Source organism: Paramisgurnus dabryanus, chromosome 8, assembly GCF_030506205.2.
Source record: "Paramisgurnus dabryanus chromosome 8, PD_genome_1.1, whole genome shotgun sequence".
NCBI classification, from domain to species: domain Eukaryota; kingdom Metazoa; phylum Chordata; class Actinopteri; order Cypriniformes; family Cobitidae; genus Paramisgurnus; species Paramisgurnus dabryanus.
The window spans coordinates 29249920-29273632 of record NC_133344.1 but is presented as its reverse complement, the minus strand read 5'-3'; the positions used below and the strand labels follow the sequence as shown (position 1 = coordinate 29273632).

At 37.4% G+C, this 23713-nt stretch overlaps 1 protein-coding gene across 1 annotated transcript in view; it reads right to left on the bottom strand.

Moving 5' to 3' along the window:
• Positions 1-23713, bottom strand: part of tyw1 (tRNA-yW synthesizing protein 1 homolog (S. cerevisiae)) — an 85532-nt gene that overhangs the window by 5661 nt on the left and 56158 nt on the right. Inside the window, exons 14-15 of the mRNA XM_065281426.1 lie at positions 20934-21044; positions 9925-10092 (exon numbers count right to left, since the gene is read on the bottom strand). Of these exons, the coding sequence (XP_065137498.1) occupies positions 9925-10092; positions 20934-21044 (279 nt within the window). The remainder of the gene's footprint in view (positions 1-9924; positions 10093-20933; positions 21045-23713) is intronic.

Here is a 23713-nt window from a genome sequence, read left to right as displayed (position 1 = left end):
TAAGGTCTTTATACACCACTGATAATAAAGTTATGTATATTATATTGCATTTCGGTCAAGAGATCCTCCTAAAAGTTACACAATGCACCTTTACGAGCTTACATATACTGTTGGATTAACCATTATAAAAACATAAAAAATGATTTTGGTTATCACTTATACTTTTAGTGTAAGGCAGCTGTGGCACAAACCTTACATTGGGTCTATTAAATATGTTAAGCACTGTATACATTTAATCAGTATGTGGGTGGGAATCGAACCCATGATGTTTTGTGCTGATAACATGGTGCTCCGCCGATACAGCTATAGGAACATTCACATCAAAAGCAAACATAATCAATCAGGATAACTTTAATTTTTAAAGAATCTAACCTTCAGTTTTAATCACTCACCTCAAATTTAGACTTTCAAGTTCTGATCTATTTGTGGGGGTGGACATAACTTATTCTGCTTGTTTTCTTTTCTATACATTTAATCAATTTCCATCAATGCCTTCACAACTTAGTCTGACACACAGAAGTAAAGAGTTGCGGTGCGGATCTGCAGTGATTACATTTCACACAGCCTTGATGAGACAACACTGATCCGCGCTCAGCATGGTGATGCAATCAGCTACAGGCACCACACTCCTATTATCCCTTTCTCTCCAAACCCCTGTCTTTCCACAACTTTCTCATTTCAACCAAATCAAATTAACTGAAGAATGTGTTGCTCTCAGTGAACTTGCTGAGGTGTTTTTGTTCAAAGGACTGATTGGTTTGTTGTGGACCAGGTTCGGGGGAAACACTTTGGTTGTGCCTCAATCAGCTCCCTTGTTCGGTAGTCAGGGCATTGATCAAGGATTTTGACATTTTAAGAGCCTTCTCGATTGCAAAATCCTTCCAGTGCACTGGAACATTCATTCCCTAAAAATTTCCATAAAGCAACACCAAAAACTTTTCTGAAGCCTTGCATACGAAATTGTGCGAGACCATATTCTCAATATTACTTTCTCTGGGTCACAAAATGTCATTTTAAGATAAGTTAGGCAAGAAAATATGTATTATTTCAAATCTGCAGTTAAAGATCACCAATGGTCCGATTCACGATTTTAAATTTCCTTTGGTGTGTAAGTGTTTATTAGTACATGTTAACAATATGCAAAAGGTACAAACCCCAAGGTAAACAATGACGAGAGTTATCGTCTCTAACGTAAATCTCTTTTCTTGGACTACAACAAACACACAGATTGTAGGCAACCGTTTACTTTGTATTGGGATTGGTAGACATTGTATTATACCAAATACACAAAATAACGTTGTTTTTTTAACAATGAAATGGGTGCTCGTTAAAGGTGCTCCAAGCGAATTCACGCGTTTTAGGCAATACAATTTTTTTGTTTCATACAGTAAACATCTCCTCACTATCTGCTAGATGCCTGCCCTCTGAACACACTTTAAAAAACCATGGTCTCTGTAGACAGCCCAGGCTCCACAAACTGCAACAAAAACAAAGTGGTCAAACCTACCACAACGAAACATTACAAACGTGTTCCAGCCACTAAACGACAAGAAGGATTTGGGAGTGGGGGTTGGGCGCGTTCATGACTCTTTCAGAAAGCACAGAAGGGAGGGGAAGGGGTTGAGTTAGCTACTCTCCGTTTTGTTTGACAACACTTTGAACCTCAACAAGAATTGACATCACACAGATTCACACAGCTTAGAGCGCCTTTAATTAGTAAAAATAGTGCCCATTTAAAATTTGATTAAACAAATTCAGAGATGTGAGTTCCAGGCGCAACCAGTAGGTGTCAGCGTACATTTACCCCGCAGTGCTCATCTCGTCTACTTCTATGATTTGCCGCTGGCTCTGATGTATGCGCGTCTGACGGTCACAAAAAAAATGCTTTTATCCAAAAGGAACTTACAAAACTAAATGGCAGTGCCGTCTTAGATAGTGCAGATTAAGGGGCAGTATTATCCACATCCGACATCACAAGGGGAGACAAATTTCAATTACCTATTCTTCAAATATTTTGCAGAAAATGGTTTACCAAAACTAAGTTACTGGGTTGATCTTTTTCACATTTTGAAGCACTAGGGACCCTTATAGCACTTAAACATGGAAAAAGTCAGATTTTCATGATGTGTCGTCTTTAATACTTTGTCAAACATGCCAACAATAAATGTAGCCTACAAAGCTATGTTTACATGTATAAATAAGGTAGTTTTGGCTTGGGAAAGCTGTCTGATGTAAAATGTAGACAGGTTTTGACAATGCTCCTATTTATGTCATTGCATGTACCCCTATACAATTGTAATCTTCAACCACAAAGAAAGCATCTGGAATTGTGACTTTTTGAGACCTCTGTCCCTTTATTTCTGGAAGAGGGAGATGTTAGATAGCAAACAAAGGCAAGTGCTGTCTGAATTGTACTGAATCATCAACTTTCTGAGTTGCTGAAATCAGCGTATCGGCACAGAGGGACAAACCAAAAAGTCAGCATAGATTCCACTGTTAAGTGCCCTTATGCTACATCATTATCTCTTTAGACGCTCACCTAAAGCTACCTAGACGCTACCCTAGATCTGTGCATCCCATAAGCACCCCAGTACCCCCTTAGGACTTCTTTCCCTCAACTGTTTCGTTACGGAGTCATTTTCTGAGGTAAATCCCTGCGCAGCTCCCTTGTGGATCATCAGCACAGTAGATGACGCTCCCATGACGCTCAGCTCATCTCTGCAGGAATGCTACAAATCAATCATCTACTGTACCCTTTATGATGTAGCCATCCCATCTTTGAAATTATTGTACACATTCGGTTCAGCTCTATGTTTCAAGTTTATCTATACCTAAAAAATAACCACGCTATTAATATATAGTATTAAAGACCCACTCAAGTGCCTGGAAACGATCAGCTTTGTTTGATGTGTTGAGACAATTTCCACTGAAACAGTAAGAGCGGGACATAGTAAGTGGCTCCTCGCCCTTTAAAAATGTCTGATATAGTTCAGCTCACAGCGTGAAATCTGGAGACAAAAGTGCAGAATGATGTCATAAAAATCGTTGATCCGTACAAACGGAAGTGAGAAAATGTACGATTTGAATGCTTTTATCTACTGAATGCAAATATTTACAATGGATTGGAGTACACTAGTTTATATATCCTTCACACTCAAAGGCAATAAATTTATAACAATAATCAACATCTCTGCCAAAGAATGTCCTTGCTCTGTCAAATACTATTGCCAAGTCGGATTTAATTTAGCAAGCATGGTTCATTTTAATGAAGTGGTTTCAGAAAATCAATTTAAAACATCACTTAATTGAGTTCCTGGAACCCTTGACAAAATTGTTTTATCTATTTGGGTACCACAATAAATATTTAGTAAAATGTTTATCCTTAAAGGATAATTCCAGTATTTAACACTTTGGGTCTCATTTCTGGTTTGTTTTGGATGAACTACAGTGATGGACACTGAAATTTTGACAATGGTTCGTGTCTTGACTTTTTGACTCGTTTAGAAGCATCTGTTGATTGCTTCAGAATGGAAGTCAATGGCCATGCACAAACATGTCAATAAACACTTAACGTTCATTTTCAAAACTGTACTACTCACCGAGTGGTTCGTGGTGTTCGTTGATGATTAAAAACAAATATATTGGCGCAATGTATGATTGGCGCAATTCTTCTGAGAGAAACCGAGTGAAAAAACTACAACCACATGTAAACAGACCCTTTTCTGTTTCCCGGCGGCGGAGTGATATATCAGCGAGCAATGAGTCTTACAAGAGAAGTCAATGGAATTTTACAAAATGCCAAATAAAACACGACAGAAACTGAATTTCGCTACACAACTTGTTTTCAATCATCAACGAACACCACGAACCACTCGGTGAGTAGCACAGTTTTGAAAATGAACGTTAAGTGTTTATTGACATGTTTGTGCATGGACATTGACTTCCATTCTGAAGCAGTCAAGAGACGCTTCTAAACGAGTCAAAAAGTCAAGACACGACCCATTGTCAAAATTTCTGTGTCCATCACTGTAGTTCATCCAAAACAAACCAGAAATGAGCCTCAAAGTGTTAAATACCAGAATTATCCTTTAAGCTTTTCCCTTGGATATATAAAATAAGATATGGCTTATTTTTATTAGTTGTTTTTAGTTTATTAGTTATATTGCGGTGACTATAAATAATATCCTAAGTTTGGTACTAATATTTACTTGCGATGTACTAATATGAACTCTTTAGGTGCAAATGTTTACATTTTGAAAGAGTACCATCCCAGTACCAGCCAGGGACAGTTTTTCTGTAATGACATTTAAAAGAAATAAAATGTGCCCATTATACGACTCTGTTGTTGTTAAGTAACTTTTCATGCAGTGGATCATAAAATTCACAGTTCGGATCATATTATGGATTTTGAGTCACGGATCATATCATTTGGCTGATCAGCAAAAGGGTGTATATTCAATTAGTTGTGAACTTAACTATAGCGAGCTACTGTACAGTACTTTTTTCAAACTACTGTATGTTATGAACTGGCAGTAAACTACAAACTCAAAGCAGCCTCCCCAAAACAGAGCAGACACACTACTGAACTTTACATGGTGGATATCACGAGAGGGTAAAACTGGCAGACCTTTAATTTTCTGAATGCAAAATGATCCTCGTCTGCCATGCCAACAGATGGCCATGCCATTGAGAGAGTGCTATCTGTGGGTCCATTCGTTTGTAAAATTGCTTCTGCATAGTTAACTGAGAGAAATGGGCAAACAAAGTCACTATGAATATGTGATTTGAGAAACTGAATCAGCCAACATAGATCTCGGCATCTCAGTTGTTCACCAAAAACTAAAGCCATCACCTGAAGTTTATGATGGTTTGGAAAGCGTGGTGTGCTGGGGGCTTCGGCCATTTCTTCCCAAAAATGCACTAAACAACCTGGCAGCCGGTGCAATTACTTGGATACTATTGGGTGTTTAAAGATGAGATTCAAGGTTTTGTGTTAATTCAGTAAAGCTTCTTGTGGAAACTGAATGCACTATTTAAAGTTTCTTCTATTAAATAAAATAATCTAGTTTTTGACTTTATGAATAGACAATACAAAATATTTAATACAAAAAGTAACATGTTGTTTACTATGGATAGATAAATAATACTTGTTAGGGCACCAACAGTACTCGATGTTATGTGTTTTGAATCATACCTGAAATCAAACCAAACCTGTTTTCCATTTGGTGAATGGAAAAACTTACGTTAAGAGACCAGTACTATCATTGCAACATGACAATGCAATATAATAGGTCATAAACCCTGCCATCTTCATGCAAATTAATGGTATGTGAGCCAGAATTAAAAAATCTAATTATACTTCAAATAAATGTTTTTTTCCCATTGATGGTTGGTTTCTATTATTTTATTTATTTCTTATCATGTTGATGTACTTTAAAGTGTTTGTTTATCTAAAATGTGAGGACTCTTAAATATATAGTAATTTCTACCATGCATCTCAATGTTAATGTGAACGATTACTGCATCGATTATTAATCAATCTCTCATGATAATCAAATCGAATAATGAGACCATCACATAGTGATTGTAATGTGAACGATTACTGCACGATAACTAATAGGGATGTCGTTCAGGATTTCTCCAGCTGATACCGAAAACCGATTGGTTGTTTTCGTGATTGGCCAAAACCAATGCCGATTCTTCAAGCTAATATGCAAGCTATTTGATGACTGTTACTGTTAACATTTTTTTCTAGATAAAGTAACACCACAGGTGTTGCCTTTGTTATAATACTTTCGGTAATTAGGTATATTATTGTTTAAATAGAGAATCAAATAAATAAGCACAACAAATATTTATTTTACAAAAAGAAATTTTATATGCCTTTATAAAGGCCTATGTCTGTTAAAAGTAATAAAAATCAAATTGGGAGAGATAAATTGGGTTACTGTAGCTTTAAGATGTGAGAGAGAGATCGCTCTGTATACGTGCACTGAAGATAGGCTTGTGTGCGTGCGCGCCAGGTTTATGCAGACAAAAGCAGCTGAGGAAAATGAAAGTTTAAACTTTAAAATGCATGCAAATAAAAAACTTTCATCATGAAGATGCAATTGTCCGCGATATATATGTGTTGTATACGCTGTTTGATTGGGATGTGAAGGCGTGTCACGCTGTTGACCGGAGCGTGTCCTCATAAAAAACACATATCTCTGTAAAGGCAAATCTGCATGTCGCACATGAGCAACGGGTTATAAAAATGCTTGCATTGCGTAAAAATGGTCTCTAACTGCAGCCGCATTCTGGAGCCCTGTGATGACAAAAGTAAACACAAAGATCGTTTCAAGAAATAGGCAAATTTAGCGAGTACCGATCGAGTCACTGAATGCCGCTATTGATCGATACTGATCGATCGGAGCATTATTAAAGGCGCTCTAAATGAATCTGTGTGACATCACTTCTTGTTGACGTTCAAAGTAGGGATGTTTCGATCGATCGGCCGATAATGCTTGCTATGTTTCTCAATGAATTATGGTGAAATGCCGCTACATCCAAAAGCCAGGGGGCGCTCTCGTGCAGAAACTCAAAATGCGCTGTAGACGAAGAACAATACACACGCAGCTGTGATGACACGCAGCTCCATGAAATGGCTGAAGGAAATATTTATATTGCTGTTCTTCAAACCTTTTCAGGTATTTTCATGATAATAAAGAATATGTATAATAATTATGTTTGACGAATGTTGCCTTTTCAAATGCATGTTATAAACGACTAAAACTAACAGTGATTTTAGATCGATAAGGACTTACTGATCAAAAGCCGTAGTACATATAATAGCTGTAATAAGATCGGCTGTCCGATTCAGAATAGTGATCGGCCACGTATTATTAGTGGAGATCGGCATTGATCGGAGCATCCCTAGTTCAAAGCGTTGTCAAACAAAATTGGCGTAGCTAACTCCCCCCCTCCCTTCCGTGCATTCTAAAGGAGTTAAGAATGCGCCCAATCCCCACTCCCAAATCCTTCTTCTTGTTTTCTCTCTCTCATCGTAGGCATAATAATCGATCGTAATCGAATCGAACCCTAACGACTCACACATCTAGTTATTAGACTCCACCCCACTACTAAGAAGACTCTGGCTCCAAATGACTTCATCGGCATAGAACATGGAAGTCTACAGACACCAGTCGTCCAACATATTTAAAGTCTATGGGTAAAACCCAAAGCTCGGAAGCTCCTTATTAAAACCTTTTTTATAGGCTCCAATTTGTTCTTACTCGTTCAGAACATAGCGAAATAGGGAAAGCGTAGAAGATGAAGCACACTAACTCCACCAGAATACATAAGCTGTCATCTCCGCACGGTGAAGAGCTGTAAATTCATTCAAGTCTTACTTCGCCAGGAACGCCACAGATAAAGGGAGGAATGTTTTCAACCTTGAAATAAGAAAGAACGAATATGACGGCTAAACAAAGTCAATGCGATGAAATGCTGTCGGTGGCCTTACAAGGACCAATGTGAAAAATTGCTTCTCATTACAGGAACAATGGCCCTTCAGTACCCTTGTGAGTCATGGTCGTGACAAACCGAGGGTAAGAGAGGGTCCCTGTGCGGCCACCTGTGACGCTGTGATGAATGATTTTTCACATCAAACTTAATGCCTTTTCATTTACCTGTCCGTCACGAGTTCTTTAAACATGCATGAGACGGGGACAAAACCTTAAACCATCGCAGCCTTTCTGCAAGTCAAAGTGTTATTTGAAATTCAACAGAACCAGGGCGGTCTGTTCGCTAAATTAGATGAATGGTAACTAGGCCTGTATCAACTTATTACTAATAAACAATAATTGATAGCTAAGTGGAATAAATAGTTTACCTTACCTTACCATACCTTACTGCTGATTAATAAATATTTGTGTGACCCTGCCTGTGAAATGAAATCCAGGTTAAAGTATCAATCTAATTATTAGATATTATAAGCATCAAAGTATGATTTCACTCATTAATTTCACATTGATGACCTTACTCAGTCAATATGAAAGAAATCACGGTTATATTTTCACAGAATGTTCTTCACATTGTGTAAAAAAACCATAAACTTTAGCTGGATTTTCACAGACAAGGTCACATATTACCCCACCATTAAATAAACAGAGGATGGTCCATTAAATTTACTGCAAATAACATCATCATCCAACAAACCACACACCTGTGGAAGAACTCCTTCATTAGCTCTTCTAATGCAACTCTTTCATCAAAGGTCTTGCATTCAGGGTCCTTTCAAAATGCCTACCAACAAACAAGAACATCTCTCTCCTGTTACCAAAGAGTTTCTTGTGCCTGCGTGGGTTTGTGTGGATGTTGCTCTGGGCATTTAAACGGAGTTAGATTCTCCACTATAGCTTATCTGAAGCTGTCATCTTTAACTTTGCGCTGAGACAGCAGATGAATAGAGGTACCAGTGCTTCTAATGAAGATAAACAGGTGGACATGTGCAATTACCGCCACTTACTGCATCTGAAAGAGAGCTCTCTATATCTAAGAAGAGAACTAAGGCTGAATGAAATAATGGGATATTTGGAAATCACGATCACACATGAGGAAAATATCCAGTGAAAATAGTACTAAATAATAACATGTATTGTACAGTGAAGAAGGGTTTTTTTCCTCCTAGGACTGCAGGAATCCAAACAAGATATTTTGAAGAACAAAGACAACACTGTCCCCAATGACTTTCATTGTATGGATATAAAACCAGTAAGATATCTTTCAAAATATCAGGCAAAAGTCATACAGCTTTTAAATGAGGTGAGGATGAATAAATGATGACATTTTTATTTTTTTGTGAACTACACCTTTAAATAGGTGAAATGGGGAGCAAAAGATTTAAGATGGTTACATATTTACATTCTCAAGTTCAAATGTTTAAGATGGCCTTTTCTTTATAAAACCGAACAACTAAGACAGACAAACCTACAGAGCCCCTAAGGGGACATGGAGCAAATATTAAATAAAGTTTAGTTTCATGTGCTCACGTGAAACTTTCATGTGCTCACGTGAAACTTTCATGTGCTCACACGAAACCTTCATGTGCAGAATTCTTTTTTTAAGTTTAGTTTCGCGTGCTCACGTGAAGCTATCACGTGCTCACCTGAAACTATAGCACGCGCACATGACAGCGAAATTTCACGTGCGCGCGCGTGATAGTTTCATGCGAGTAAGCGATAGCTTCACGTGAGCACGCGAAACTAAACTTAAAAAAAGAATTCTGCACATGAAGGTTTCGTGTGAGCACATGAAAGTTTCACGTGAGCACATGAAACTAAACTATAGATTTTTTTTGCTCCATGTCCCCTTAGGGGCTCGGTACAAACCAGCCATGGGTGGTTCAAAAAAAAAGAAAAGAGAAACTTGTGCTATAACATTAAAGCTTTACATTTCTATCAAGGAAAATACTCCACTGAGTGCAATAGTGTCTGTCAGAATAGAAAAACCTTACAATCACATTTGTGTGGTACTTGATTTCAGAACACAAAAAATCATATAAAGGACACTTGAAGAGGCACATAACATTTGCACATAAATATGTTTTTTGTTTGTGAGAGAACAGTGCTGGCAAGGGCTCGCAGCCCACGCAGACCATTAGAGAAGCTGTCACAAGAAACAAATGTAAAACCAAAGCGCCGGTAAGAATGACTGGCGCTATGTCATGAGACGACATAAAAACACATGAAATGAAGGTTTAACCCTTCACCCGAACTGGCAATTTGATGCAAGCGCCCGTATCAATGCTTGCTTTTCAAATGACATTTACAGAGACTGCATCGTTATTCATAAACGCTTTGTATTTTGAAGTTAAAGCTCAGTTTCCGTGAAACACTTCACAGGAGTGAAAATGCTACATGCCAAGCACGCGCGAAGGGTTACCTTGTGGTGTGAGAGCAGCAGACAGTTGGAGTGTTCGTGTTCGCAGGCGAGTTCGTAGTCCGGTAGCAAGTTGGCCAACTGCTGCACGAAGTGGACAACCTCCTCGTGCCAAGGGACATTGGCCATGGTCAGGCTGCTGGCAGAGCTCTCACCGCAGTACGTCACTCCCTGAAGGAACAGCAAAAGATACATGTCTGTAATAATCACTTTACATCTTTTATCTGTAAAGTCTCACAGCATCCAAGTTTGACTTTATTCAGTTTTAACTCTTTCACCGCCAGCGTTTAAAAAAAAAGTTGCCAGCCAGCGCCAGCGTTTTTCATGATTTTCACCAAAGTTTAATGCCTTCCAGAAAATGTTCTTCTTTAATATATAAACATACAATATACCAAATGAAAGAACAGACCCTCTGCTTTCAATCAAAAAAAAACGTTTCATCCTACCTTTAGTGGTTCTTTTGCAATCAGCTTTGGAATATGGGTAGGTTTTTGCAAAAACACCATATTTTGAGCAAAAAGCTAATAAGATTGAGCAAATCAAGATAATTCCATTTTTATGACGGACTTTTCATAGAGATCCCATTCAGAGCGATCTTTAAAACAGACACGGACATGCAGCAGCTTGCCATAGGGCAATACTTCCGGTTTTAAAAAGTTGCGGAAGGGCGCCACCTGGTGGATAATAGCGGTATTGCGGAAAGACGGAAAATCTCGTCATTGGCGGGGAAGCGTTTTCAAATTCAAGGACCTTTCAAGGACTTTCCAGGTCCAATACCCTCAAATTCAAGGACTAAATGTGGGGACACATTTCAAGTGAGAGCGAGGTTACATCGTGTTACCTTTTAAGATACATTGTTACAGTTCCCTTTTGAGGGTACTCGCACTGTGTCACTGCCGTGAACCTTTGGGGACGCCTCCAGGGGTCTGAAGTGCGTCTGAATGTGTATATGAAATTCAACCAATGGTGAGGCTTAACTACAAAGACAGGGTGACTCGGGAGCCAGGAAGTATATTGTTATCTGAAATATTGCCAAAGACGGCGTTACAGGGACGCAGGAACTATGGCAAGGCAGAAGCAGCGTCTGGTTACCTTCTCAGGGAACAACAGTTACATAAGTAACCCGATACATTTTCATGTGTCAAACACAACTATGCAAAAAAGCATTTTGGTATGAATCAACATTCGCATACAAAATATATAAACATTTAAAGCAAACAGTTTAGCACGTGTGCTTAAAAAGTCTAGAATTTTTATGATATTATCTTACACTACACATTTTTTTTTTTCAGAAAACTTACTTTCATAAAATAGATTTAAGCACTTTCAATGACCTGTATCTATGTATGTATATTTTCAAAAACTTCCCAGGGCCTTGCATTTTTTTCCCAGATTCACAAACTTTCAAGGATTTCAAGGACCCGTGGGAACCCTGTTCACAAACGGTGATGCAATACATTTTGATAGGTATAGTGTAATATTGCATACAAACTAAATATAAATATATTTTTAATAACGTATGTGACATTATTTTTAACCAACTGCATGTCTGTGGCATTTGAACTTCTTATCTTAAAACCAAAAGTAAATTTCCTTGCTAAGGGTCGACATTCGTAGAAAATGAGCAAATAAAATATTTCATAACCGCAAGCAGTTTAATGCTTTTAGTACAATACGTGTTTTAATAAAACTAATATTTCCTAGCATCCTTTAAAACTCACTAATTCCCTACTTTAGCTATAACTGCAAGGCCTTCTTCACTGTATAAAGTAGGGACACAAAAACACTGAATCATATTAGCACTCACACAAAGCCCAAGGACATGGCAGCACGTGGAGGCTGATTCATTATGTTTTTTATGGATGATGGGAATTAAGAAAGCCAGATCATTTCATTTAACACACACAACACACAAAACACTGGACAACATGAACATCACACCTGATACCTCACATTTTTACAGTCATGAACTCTGACGTCTGATTGGATAGCGAAACAATCCATTGTCGATTCAGGTCACACGCTTTGCACTCATTTAAACCTTCACACCTCATGAAAAGCAGTCATTAATATCTGTGGTAGCCAGAGAAGCGACACACATCGCCGCTGGATGAAAACAAGACTCATGCGTGATGTGGCCGGCATTCGTTTACAAGCCTAGGTGTGTGTAGGAGTAGCTGTAAAGATATTACTCATCCTGTGATATAGTGAAAGCCCATTCAGCCTTCATAACTCTATATAAGGCTGGACAGTCAATAGATGAACATCACTGAATGACCACTTGAAAAAGAACCAATCACATTTTAGACTACGGCTGAGGTTTGGTCACAAGTCATATTAAATGTAATATGGGTTAAAAATGGTTTAGAAATGTACAACAACATAAACAGATGGCTTTTGCGAGCCAAACTTAACTTACGGTAGACTTCCACAAAGAATCGATAACAACAGAGTCCTTCTAGAGTAGATTATTTCTGATAAAGCAAAATAAATAGCAAATAGATTAGATTAGTTTAAATCATAGCTAAAGCGTATCAAAAAAACTAGTATGTGTGAAACAGGCGTTACAGTGTAACAAAAACTTTTGTTACATTTTTATTATCTTAAAGTCACAATGTAATTGAAATTAAAAACTTTAACTTGTTTGGAATATTGTGGCATTTTTATCAGGGTTTCCTGCAGCACTTTGCAGTTTGGGTGGCCCGCCTAAGCTGGGAAACACTACCGCCTTAACTAGGTCATCAAAAAAAACACTTCTCACAAAAGGATGTCAAGTGCATCTCGGAGAATACCTCGGACGCGCTTCACACGGCATAAATGAGATAAAGACGTGGTCTGTCACTGTCTGGACAATAGCCAGTTGATAAAACACGTGTCCGTGAGAACTGCAAGTGGACTTATGTTTTTTTTAAGCCTGTTATTGTATTAGTCTATAGTTCTTGCAAATTCAAAGCAAGTTAGCTGGTGATTTTTTCTTGTTTGAGCAACCTGCTAGCTACGTTGCATGTGCACGTTGATTCGATATAATTGTCACGTTATTTATGTGCATTATTTACATGCTACTGTGGTTACCCTCCTTTAAGATAATGTAACTAATAGTGTGAAATAATGAGTTTTTACAATCTTCGAGCTATCTATCATCATTCGCCAGACGTTCTGCAACATCTGCTTCAGTTTCTGTTTATTAACCCTTTAGTTTCACTTCATCACGCAGCTATTCCCGTTAGAGGTATCTGTTAAAAACATTTGATTCATTAAATATCTAGTATGTGTTCATTTTCTGTCAAAGCTTAAGTTTTATTTGAGTGTTTTTAATAAAAATATTTTCATCATCTTCACCGCCCAAACCCTACCACCTTAACTAACAATATTCTGCGGGAAACCATGTTTATAAATGACTTATCAGTGAACTTCATTCATTCTTTTTTAATTCACGTACCCTCATAATCTTTAGTACACTAATTTCGTCCCCTCCTTGAAACGGTCTCACTTTACTTCCAGTCACGGGGAATGGCAATAGGGCGGGTGCCAGGAAAAGATCACAGCTATTAGCAACATGAGCCAACTTCCAACAATACAATCAATTGGCCAAGCCCTACACCTTTAATTCTCATATGAGCAGCAGTTTTACTCGGATATACGTCATGATAGTAAATAAACAATTATTACTTCTGTGACATTGTGACTTTAAATAATAGTACTGTTAGTAGCGGATAAACATTATGACTGTACTATTATACAGAGGACAGTTGAACTGAAAGAGGCTATGTGTTATCTGCACTTCAGTCATTTAGGTCGCGGCTGATGTCCAAAGCTGATATCAAGCCTGAAACAAAATTAATGAGTCCAGCTCTTATCTGACCGCTCTGTAGCCATACAGAATAATGATTACCTACTGGCCCGAGAAATCAATGGGGGGTGAACAATGGGGACGATTTTTCGGCTGTCCTTACCAACACTATAGATTTTGCTTCAAACTAACAACGCAGCTAGTGAAACAAATCTGCACCCACTGTACTGCAATAGTTGCTACTATGAAACTAAACAACAAATGGTGCCAAATAAATGTTATAAAAGTGGTCTTTAGAAGTTACTGTAGATAGTTTGAATGTAGTTTACACTATCCTCTGAAGTTTCAAATCTTTTAGACGGAAAACCCAGCACTGGCTCTCCATCTTTGTGTCAGGGCTAACAGATAAGACTCTTTGAAGAATCATGATTTTAACAAACACAAATATCGCGATTACATATCACTGGACTGAGAAACGGAGCAGTCTTTATAGGTCAGACAAGATATCTTTGGTACCATTACATTGCATGTAGCTTTAAAGATAACATTAAATAAAAATGGGACTATATTTTCACTTAATACATATTCTTGGTATAATTATGCAAAATTTAAGAGGTCACGAAAAAAGCTAAATGCTTGTAACTTGCTTCATCCATGAAATGACTTTCTGCTCACCATGGGTGATGTTTTAAGCAACAAATAAGGAGCTCAAATGCAAACGTCTCTAAAGGCTTTAAATACTATCTGCACATCCTTTACGTTCATCAAATACTTACTCTTCAAAGTCGTAATGAAATTTAAATAAAAAGCTGTCATTTGTTTTCAAAATTTATATTATTATTTGAATATAAAAAATTCATGTGCCCTCATAATCTTTAATCAAAAACGCAAATCTCCTCCCCTCCTCCCGTGGGCGCGGGAAAAGATTGCAGCGAATAGCAAATAGCAACATGACTTCAAACAATCCAATCAGTTCTCAATGTATGGATTCAAGTACAGCCCTAACTAGGGATGTTTAAATTGATCGTTTAACCGTTAACCGAAGGTAAGAATTTATGACCGATTAACATTATCAGTTAAAAGAAAAAATATTTGTCATTTGTCATGAGTTGACAGACATTTCGCCACTTTTCTATCTTTAATTTGTACATGTCTGTAATTGACACAAATTATTGCTGCCCTGACGGTCTGATAAAGTAATCATTTGAATGAGAAATCATTTGTGTGCGTGTTTGGAAGCTGAACGGAGATGCGCGCGTATCCGCGCAAGATAACGCGGTCCGTCTCCGTCTCGCGCACATCCGGACAGACGTTCGCTGATGGCCTCTGACCCTGACCATAGCCATCTCTCTTTTTGCACAAACCGAGAAAGACGACGCAAAAGAAAACTTTTTGAAAAGCATCCTGCTTTAGAAATGACCACTGTGGTAGATGAAAACGAGACAATCTGCCCTCTTTGGATATTAATCATCTGGACTGATCGCGTGCTCTTTGATAAGGTAATGTTGCGTGAAGATCTGATAATGTACAAATCCTGGTTCTGTTGTTGATCTGTCGCTGCTGTTTGCACGTTCAAATGAAATGTTTTGTTTTTACTAGGTCACAGACAATGTCAACTGTATTTTTACTCAATGACAACTTAATATTAAAATCTTACAAGTTAACGGTTAATGTTCGGTTCATAAGCTATGGTTGTCGGTCGGGAAAATTAACTGATATGAACATCCCTAGCCCTAACTTTATTTCAGAAGCCGTTTCACTCGAATAAACGTCACCACGGGGAAAATAAGACAATCGCTACTTCCATTTCATGGCAAATTTAATCTCGGCCTTAGGTCATTGAGAAATGCCTGTTTGTTGGCTGAATCCATACGTCACATAAAAAATTTACTTTAAGGGTTTTGTATCTGAGCTCTTCAAAATGTGGGCAAAACAAATGTATACATATCAGTCTGAAATGTCACAATCTCAACTTAACAAAACAATACACATGACCATGTACAACACAAGGGTACCGGACTTTCCGGTGTGTAAGTAGCTGTCAAGTGTTGTAAATACCCCAAGACTGAGCAGCACTCGTGCAGGACAGAATAAAATGGAAACCGCCCAACAGCTTCATAACTCAGAGGCACACGTTTCAAACCTGTTCGGCTACCACTGAACTTCATTACTGCTCATATAAATCAGCCCTCACCTCCACAACTACAGAAATGGCCGAACGCACACAACACAATTCTGCCACTGCTGTGGGTTTGATGGCTGGATCACTGGAGCGCCATAGAAGAAAATGAGATGTCAAGACATTGGATGCTTGGCTAAATATACAGCCTTGTTTAATGGCTAAAAGAAACCGTATGTCTGGTCTGGCTCATGCAAAGAGTCATTTATCTAATTTAAAGGAATGTTAAGGCTTCAACGCAAATTAAACTCAATCAACGGCATTATTCTTGAGTCAGTTATCGCTGTTACAGTAAGTCTCGTACAATTATATTTACAATGAGCAAAAAGCTGTAATCCATAACTTTTGCCTCTATTCTGCATCTCTACATTTATCTTGACATGGGTTGAAATCAAATGACGTCAAATTGACGTTTCCCAACTAATGTTCCATGAAATCTGACCTGACAGCTTAAATTATAAATCATTATGATGAGTTTACCAGGAAAAAACGGGTAAAATAAAGAGACAGATTTTTATGCTCGCTCAATAAATGATTTATGTTTATTATTAACCAAAAGTTGTTACAGATTGCCGCTTTTATGGTAGAAACACAAAGCTCAAATTTTTAGCACAACTTAAAATGCTTAGTTATTGTGTATTATTAGGCCAGTGGTCTCCAGCATGGTGCCAGCGGGCACCAGGTTGCCCACACTGAGTCTGTGCGTTACCCGCCAAAGCACATTCTATAAATAGCCTCAATTTTCCTATTTTTTATATTAGCTTGGATTCTTTTATGTATGTTAACATTTTAAGCAATGATAAAACATATTAACAAGTAACATCAAATAAAAAAGTAGCCCCCCAGATTGTTTTATCCAATGTGGTAGCCCTTGTTCACAAAAAGGTTGGAGACCCGTGATTTAGGCTATAAAGTTGTCTAAATCATACACTGTGAAAAGTCCTTGTTGCACTTAAATTTTTAAGTTTAATCAACTTGATACAATTAATTTCAACCTTCTTGAATAGTGAGGAGTTGCTATAAATTATAAAAATAAAATTGAAAAAACTTGAAAGGGACATATAAAGAAAATCTGACTTTTTCCCTGTTTAAGTGCTATAATTGGGTCCTCAGTGCTTCTGTTAACCTAGAAAATGGGAAAAAGATCAACCCAGTAACTTTGTTTTGGTAAACCATTCTCTACAAGCAATTTGGCTCCTGTTGTGATGTCAGAGGGGGGTAATACCGCCCCTTAATCTCCACTATCCAACCACAGCACTGCCATTTATTGCAGAGATCAACTCATTTGCATTTAAAAAGACACACCCAAAAACGGCATATTTTTGCTCACACCTACAAAGTGGCAATTTTAATATGCCATAATAAATTATCTATATGATATTTTGAGCTAAAACTTCACATATGTACTCTAGGGACACTAAAAATTTTATTTAACATCTTTAAAAAAAGTATTGTAAAATGTCCCCTTTAAGCTAATTCAACTTAATTTTTTTTAGAAATTTATAGCAACTCCTCAATATTCAAGAAAGTTGAAATGAACTTAAAAACTTAAGTGCAACAATACATTTTTACAGAGTACTTTTGCAGTGCGAATGCTGTTTGGCGAATGCACTGTACAGTAGGTGTTGTGGGTACATAAACAAAGGTGTGTTGTCCTCTGTTGTCAGATATATACAAAGAAATTTTTTTCTAGACTGTTCTTGTCTGGTTTTCATCGTCTGAAATGAATTATACAACAGGAAGGAGACATGTTTGTGTTTGTCTGCAGACTCAAATGTTTAGGAGAACTACCAGCTCGGTGCCATGTAAACAAAAAAGTAAAATCACAGCCACTACTTGGCATCCCTGCAAGAACAATAAATGAAATTTAGAAGTTTTAAAGATTTATCAACATAATGTAGTAAAAGTTAGTTAGCAATTGTATCACATTGAATATTTATAGAAAAAATTATCAAAATATGTACCCTAGCTGTCACTGGCATATTACCTTTCAAAAAGTACAGCTAAAGGGTTCATATTAGTACCTCAGAGGTACATACAGTATTGGTACCAAATGTATACATACCCGTACCTAATGGTACATAATAGAATATATTGCCTGGCTTAAAATATTTATATTGCGAGTGTCTTACTGTAAGTTGTGTCTGATCATTTCTTTAAATAAGGGAAGAAAGCAGAAATGACTGATTGATTGATTATGTTTGCAGTGGGCTGTGAGCAAAAGATTAAAAACAGTATGGCACTTTTAGTGGGGTTATACGAGTACCAGCTTGGCCCATTGCAATCATTAAACAGCAGAGTGACACCATTAAGAAAATGGTTTCTACAAATCATCTTAACATCTCTCTTGGATGTGGCAGACTGTTAAAACAAACAGTTGAAGTTTCTATGAGAATACACCCTTAACGTTAACGGTCAGGTGTCAAAATGGTATACAGACAACTGTGCAGTGTTAAGCAAGAGTGATAAACTATTGAACAGGTTCAAAAATCAGGTCTAGAGTTTTAGACAGCCCAGCTCTGTTTGGGTAATTTCTGTGATTTCATTTTACACATTTTCATGGCCTTTATTTTATCCCGCAGAAGGCGGTGTAAATCCTCGCCTTCTGCGGTCTATCAAAGCGGGCGATTATTGTTGCTAGGCAACAGGATGTCATAGTTGATGTCGGCTTTACTTTGGAGTGCTTCTGCTTTAAATGTGAATACCGTGAGGTGGGCTCCCTACGGGGCAGGTGCTCAAAAGATCACATGACTAGCTGTTGAGTCGTAATGAGATTACAGCAGGTTTAGGATTTATATTAACGGAGCCATTCGGGAGATCAACAGGGAAGAAATACCTGAATGAATGTAAAAAAGCCAAAATAGCTGCATTACAATGCTCCCAAATATACATTACTATTACCACTTTTAAAAGTTTAGGGTCTATTCTCTATTTTGGGCTCATGTTGGCTGCATATTATTATTTGGCCCATGTCATTTAAAAATGTTTTGAAATGAAATAAATTACATTGGCACAATTACATTTTTCTCCACATAACTCATTTCAGTAACCGTTTACAATGATCTTGTATTTACGAACAATCGCTAACATAAACTAAACATGAACAATAATTCTACTGCATTTATTAATTTTAGTTCATGTTAATTTCAGCAATCAAATTTTTAAATCAAAAGTTATAACTGTTAATGCACAATTGCATTTGTATCATGAACAAAGATTCATAAAAGCAGGGAAACTATATTGCTCATTATTAGTTCAATTTAACTAATGCACCCAATATTGTTTAAAACAGTTAGACATATGGTCAGATCAAAAGGTTTGTAAGAAACACTTCAGTCAAGTGAAACTTTGAATTTTGATTTGAAAAGCGAAATTTAAGACAAAGCTTATTGTTCATTTTGACGGTTACCAAAATAAAGTCAGCACTGCTCATTTGGTCCAGTGCGTACTTTTAATGTGATAACACTATTTGAATAAAAACGCTTTGAATCCAGTTTACGCCTAATAATGCTTACCAGCTGGAATCGGATCACAAAATTTTATATTTAAATTGTAGATTTTAGATGTAAACTGGGACAACGGAGCCACCATGTTAACATCAAAGCACTGACACTTATCTCTTTCATCTCAAATGTACAGTAGTGCAAAGGCTTTTTATGTATATTAGAGCTCATTTTCAAAGGAGTATTTGTGCAGTGGTGTGAAATGGTGACCAATGCACCAGAGTCTTCAGAAAAAGATAAAAATCTGCTCTTCACTGCAAAGAAAGCAGTTTACAATTAAATCACAATAAACTAAATAAATCTAGGATGCATTAAGGTAAATAAAAAATCATTATGAGAAGAGATTTAAACAGTTTAGTCAATTCGATTAATCTTGAGGGTAGGTTAAATAAATTAGACAGGGAGCCAAACTTTAGAACTAAAAACAAGAAATTCATTAAAAAGTCATTAAGGTGAGTAGTAGACTATTTAAAAACTTCTATTTCACAAAGAAGTGACTTCAGGGGTAAAGAAAAGACATTAGGATAAAGCCCAAATTGCATTCTGGCTATGTATAAAATATACAGATATCCGTTGACATAAATGTTTATATGTTTTATATGTTAATATGTGTAATATGTATTGTATTTAATAACATTATATATTATTATGTTTAATATTTATTAATTTCCCAAACACTCCCTCATCTGCCACTGATCAAACAAACAGATTGGATGCTTATAAAAAATGTATTGTTTCATAGGCGGTACAGGGTATTTTACCCCCTAAAATATTCATTAAAAACCACATCTATTACAAATAATACAAAAACATATATACTTTAAATAGTTGTTTAAGTAGTAAAACAATACACATGCCAACGGGGAAGGAAAAAAAATTTTAAGTTTAAAAACAATAAACAGAAACAATAGTCCCCCTCCCTTGCCTCACAGTTGTTTGGTCCAGTGCCTGCTTTCCCCACTTACCTCATGTAAAACTTCAAAAACATTGCATTAAATAAATGGTATTAAAGAAAAATATTTGGCTTTTCTCTGTGTACACATATCCCCCTTACAAGTCAAATTTTGCTGTATTATTTGTGTCCCCTTCAATTTTTTTTCTTATTGTCCCCCCACTGTTAGATGAAATTTACACCCATGATTTACCTTATTAAAAAGGGAATATTATATTGACTGTAATAGTGTAATTAACTAAAAGTATAAAAGAGACTAGATCAGTCGATTACAAGCAGATATTCGAAGTTTAAAACAACACTGTTTCAGCATTTAATTTAACAGCTTCTCCTTAAGCCGCAGATTTATCTGGTTAAGTAAGTTAATCTTATCCAAGGTAAAAATCTGTCCTTTGAGGATCCATTGAGTGAATCCATTAGAACACAGAATGATTTTAATGACCTTGGCTTTCTGCAAAAGGATTAGGAGAAAATGTGTGGGATTTTAGCAACAGCTTAACAAAGCTTCACCTATTCAACTTAAAAGGGTCAATTAACTCTGATGATTGAAATTAGCGGGATGGTAATGTAAATTAGCAGGATGCATACCTTGACCTCGATGAAGTCTGGTTGGCCGAGGGCAATGAGATCGGCGTAGGCTTTAAGTTCATCCACATTCCAAGCCTTAACCAGGGTCAGTCTGTACACTGTTCGCTGTTGCTGGAGAGGAAAAACACAGTTTCAGTGTCAAGTGTATTTAATCTCATTTACCAACCCATTTTACTTCTATAATCTGATGTATTCGTGAGTGCAACAGGGTATTTAATGAAGAAAGAAATATAGCTGGCAACTGTGGGTTAAAACTTAAGTTTGCTGAGTTAATGTGCTGTTGTTCTCGAGTTCAGCTCGACCCTGCAGTAATCATAAAGCTGCCCTCATACCCTTTAAATTAACAAACACCTTTCAGTTTTTTTTTTTTCATTTTGTACGTGCAGAATCTATCACTCTTCTGGTGAAATACTAGCTTGGCCTGTCAGACAGTTTTTCCACTGTTTTACTTTCAGTTGTGCGAGTTGGAAAGTCAGAAATGAGATTGCAACACATTTTTCTTAAGAAATATGCCATTTCCAATAAAAGGTATTAAATAACAGTAAAAAAATACTGAATTATTAATTATCCATAGGTGATTGATCAGATTACCCAAAAGGGCATCAACATACAAGAGCTGGAATGATGTGAAAATCTAAAGAGCAGAATGGCTGATTTAATATCATTTTTATAAAATGAAAATAACTTGGCAGGACTTGGCAACGCTACGCTGCGGACAGCATCTCTCATCGAGTTCATGCTTTATCTCTGGATAAGTCAAAACTGAGTTGGAGAAAGTTGCTCCTGAGAAGTTTTCAGAAATAGATCATTTAAACACACTTTTCTAAAGGCACAACAATATTTGATTGCTTTAAGTAGCCACATTTTTTAAAAGTACAAATAAACGCTGCAGAATGTACATCGCATGATGTTACCTTAATAATGCGTGATGCTATTGCCTTGCTATTGCATGTTTCTGTGACGAAAATCATGTGATATAAGAGGTAAGTCCTCTGCTCATGTGCACAATGTATTTTTGAATCCGATTGAGAAAATACTAAAATTTGCGCATTTACATGCATACTTTTCTCCTGCTGATCGGATCACAGATCGGAGTACACCACCCCCTTCAATACGATCCAAATTTGCATCCAATTGTCTTCAATTGTACTGATTAATGTGTTTACATGACGACTTTTCAATTTGATTGAGCCATCAATACGATTACAGTTTATTTGGTTGCATGTAAACGTACCTAGTGTAACATCGCCATCTACTGGCCTGACATGCATAAGCGCATATTATTAATAATACACCATCATCTTCGTGGATCTGTGTAAATGTAGATTTTTTGAAAGCCTTGTCATGTGTACGTGAAATTTTCAGAAGCGCTACGTAAAAACGTTTAAATTTTTTCCTACATCGTTGTCCTGTAAAGACACCAGAAGACAAACAAAAACCTTTTCAGAGTCCAGTGCAACATTGCATTTCTAGCCATTGCGTCAATGTAATCTTGCTGACGATGCTTAATTATATCACTGGCGACAAGACAGTCAGGGTGAGCACTGAGAAAAGAGAGAGAGGACTTTTTAATAAGCGCGTTGCTCCAAAACTCAGCCTACGGCGTCTACCCTGGGGTCTTCGAGAGAAGGTATCACACCAGCCTACATCATTACACTCACACCGCGAGGGAGATCTCACACAACACTGAGTGATAATGGGCACTCGTCCCTCCAATACACAGTATTGCACCTTGTCAATCGAATGTTCGGTACAGGTACGCGTCACTTTCCTCAGAATATCCATGTCCGTCCCTACAGGCCATGTGTCTTTGCAGTGATGGCGGGTGGCTGTCTAAGGACAGATGTCAGCACTTTCAGAAATGTGCTCGATCCATGCTAACTATCAGATGTGAAAGGTAGCCAATAAAAACCCAACAGCTGCTGGAGGAGATCAGGATGGATCTGTGCTCATGTATGTGCATGTGAACTGGAGCAATGGCTAATTGGAGTGATGTGAAGAAAGGTGAGGGTATTTAGAGGAGCATCCTGTTTAAACCTGTCAACGCATCACCCGTCCAGGTCAGCAGAAAGACAGCGGAGCAGAACAGACACATGCTAACCCAACAACATGCCTATGTTGTGACAGCTACATGTGTGAAAAAAGGAAGTGCTGACAGTATAACCTATGCCTTTACTGCAGTTCACCTTAAGTTGTCATACACTAAAGTGGTACTTGGAAGTTCAGAACAAAATGGGCAAATAAACAGCAGTAAAATTCATATACTGTGAACATGCATTATAGCGACTTACAGTGCATTCAAGCTATACATTTTATTTTCCTCTTGGAATCAAACCCATGACCTTTGTGCTGCTGATGCAATACTCCACCAACAGGGATATAGGAACAATGTATCCCCCCTATCCTTTCAACAAACCAACTAGGACAGGCCAGCAATCCCATGATGCCATGCTAAAAACCATGAAGGCAGGAAAGAGAGTTTGCTTTAAATCATCAGCAGGGGACGGATGGAAATCCAGCAGAATGGCAGTGCGAAGCTATAAAACACGGTGTGACTTTTTGCCTGACCTCTATTCACCATGGTGCATGGTATTTTCAGCGCTGTGAAAGGTCTTAAAAGAGCAGGACCGGTTGCACACATAAACAGCTTGGTCTTAAAAACCGAACTAAAGTCGCGAACTGCAGACTGGATTTTTGACAGTCCAGGGTTTGGGTAAATAGTTCATTTGTAAAAATTATTAGCATCAAATACATTGGACTTACTGAATGGAAAAATGTGT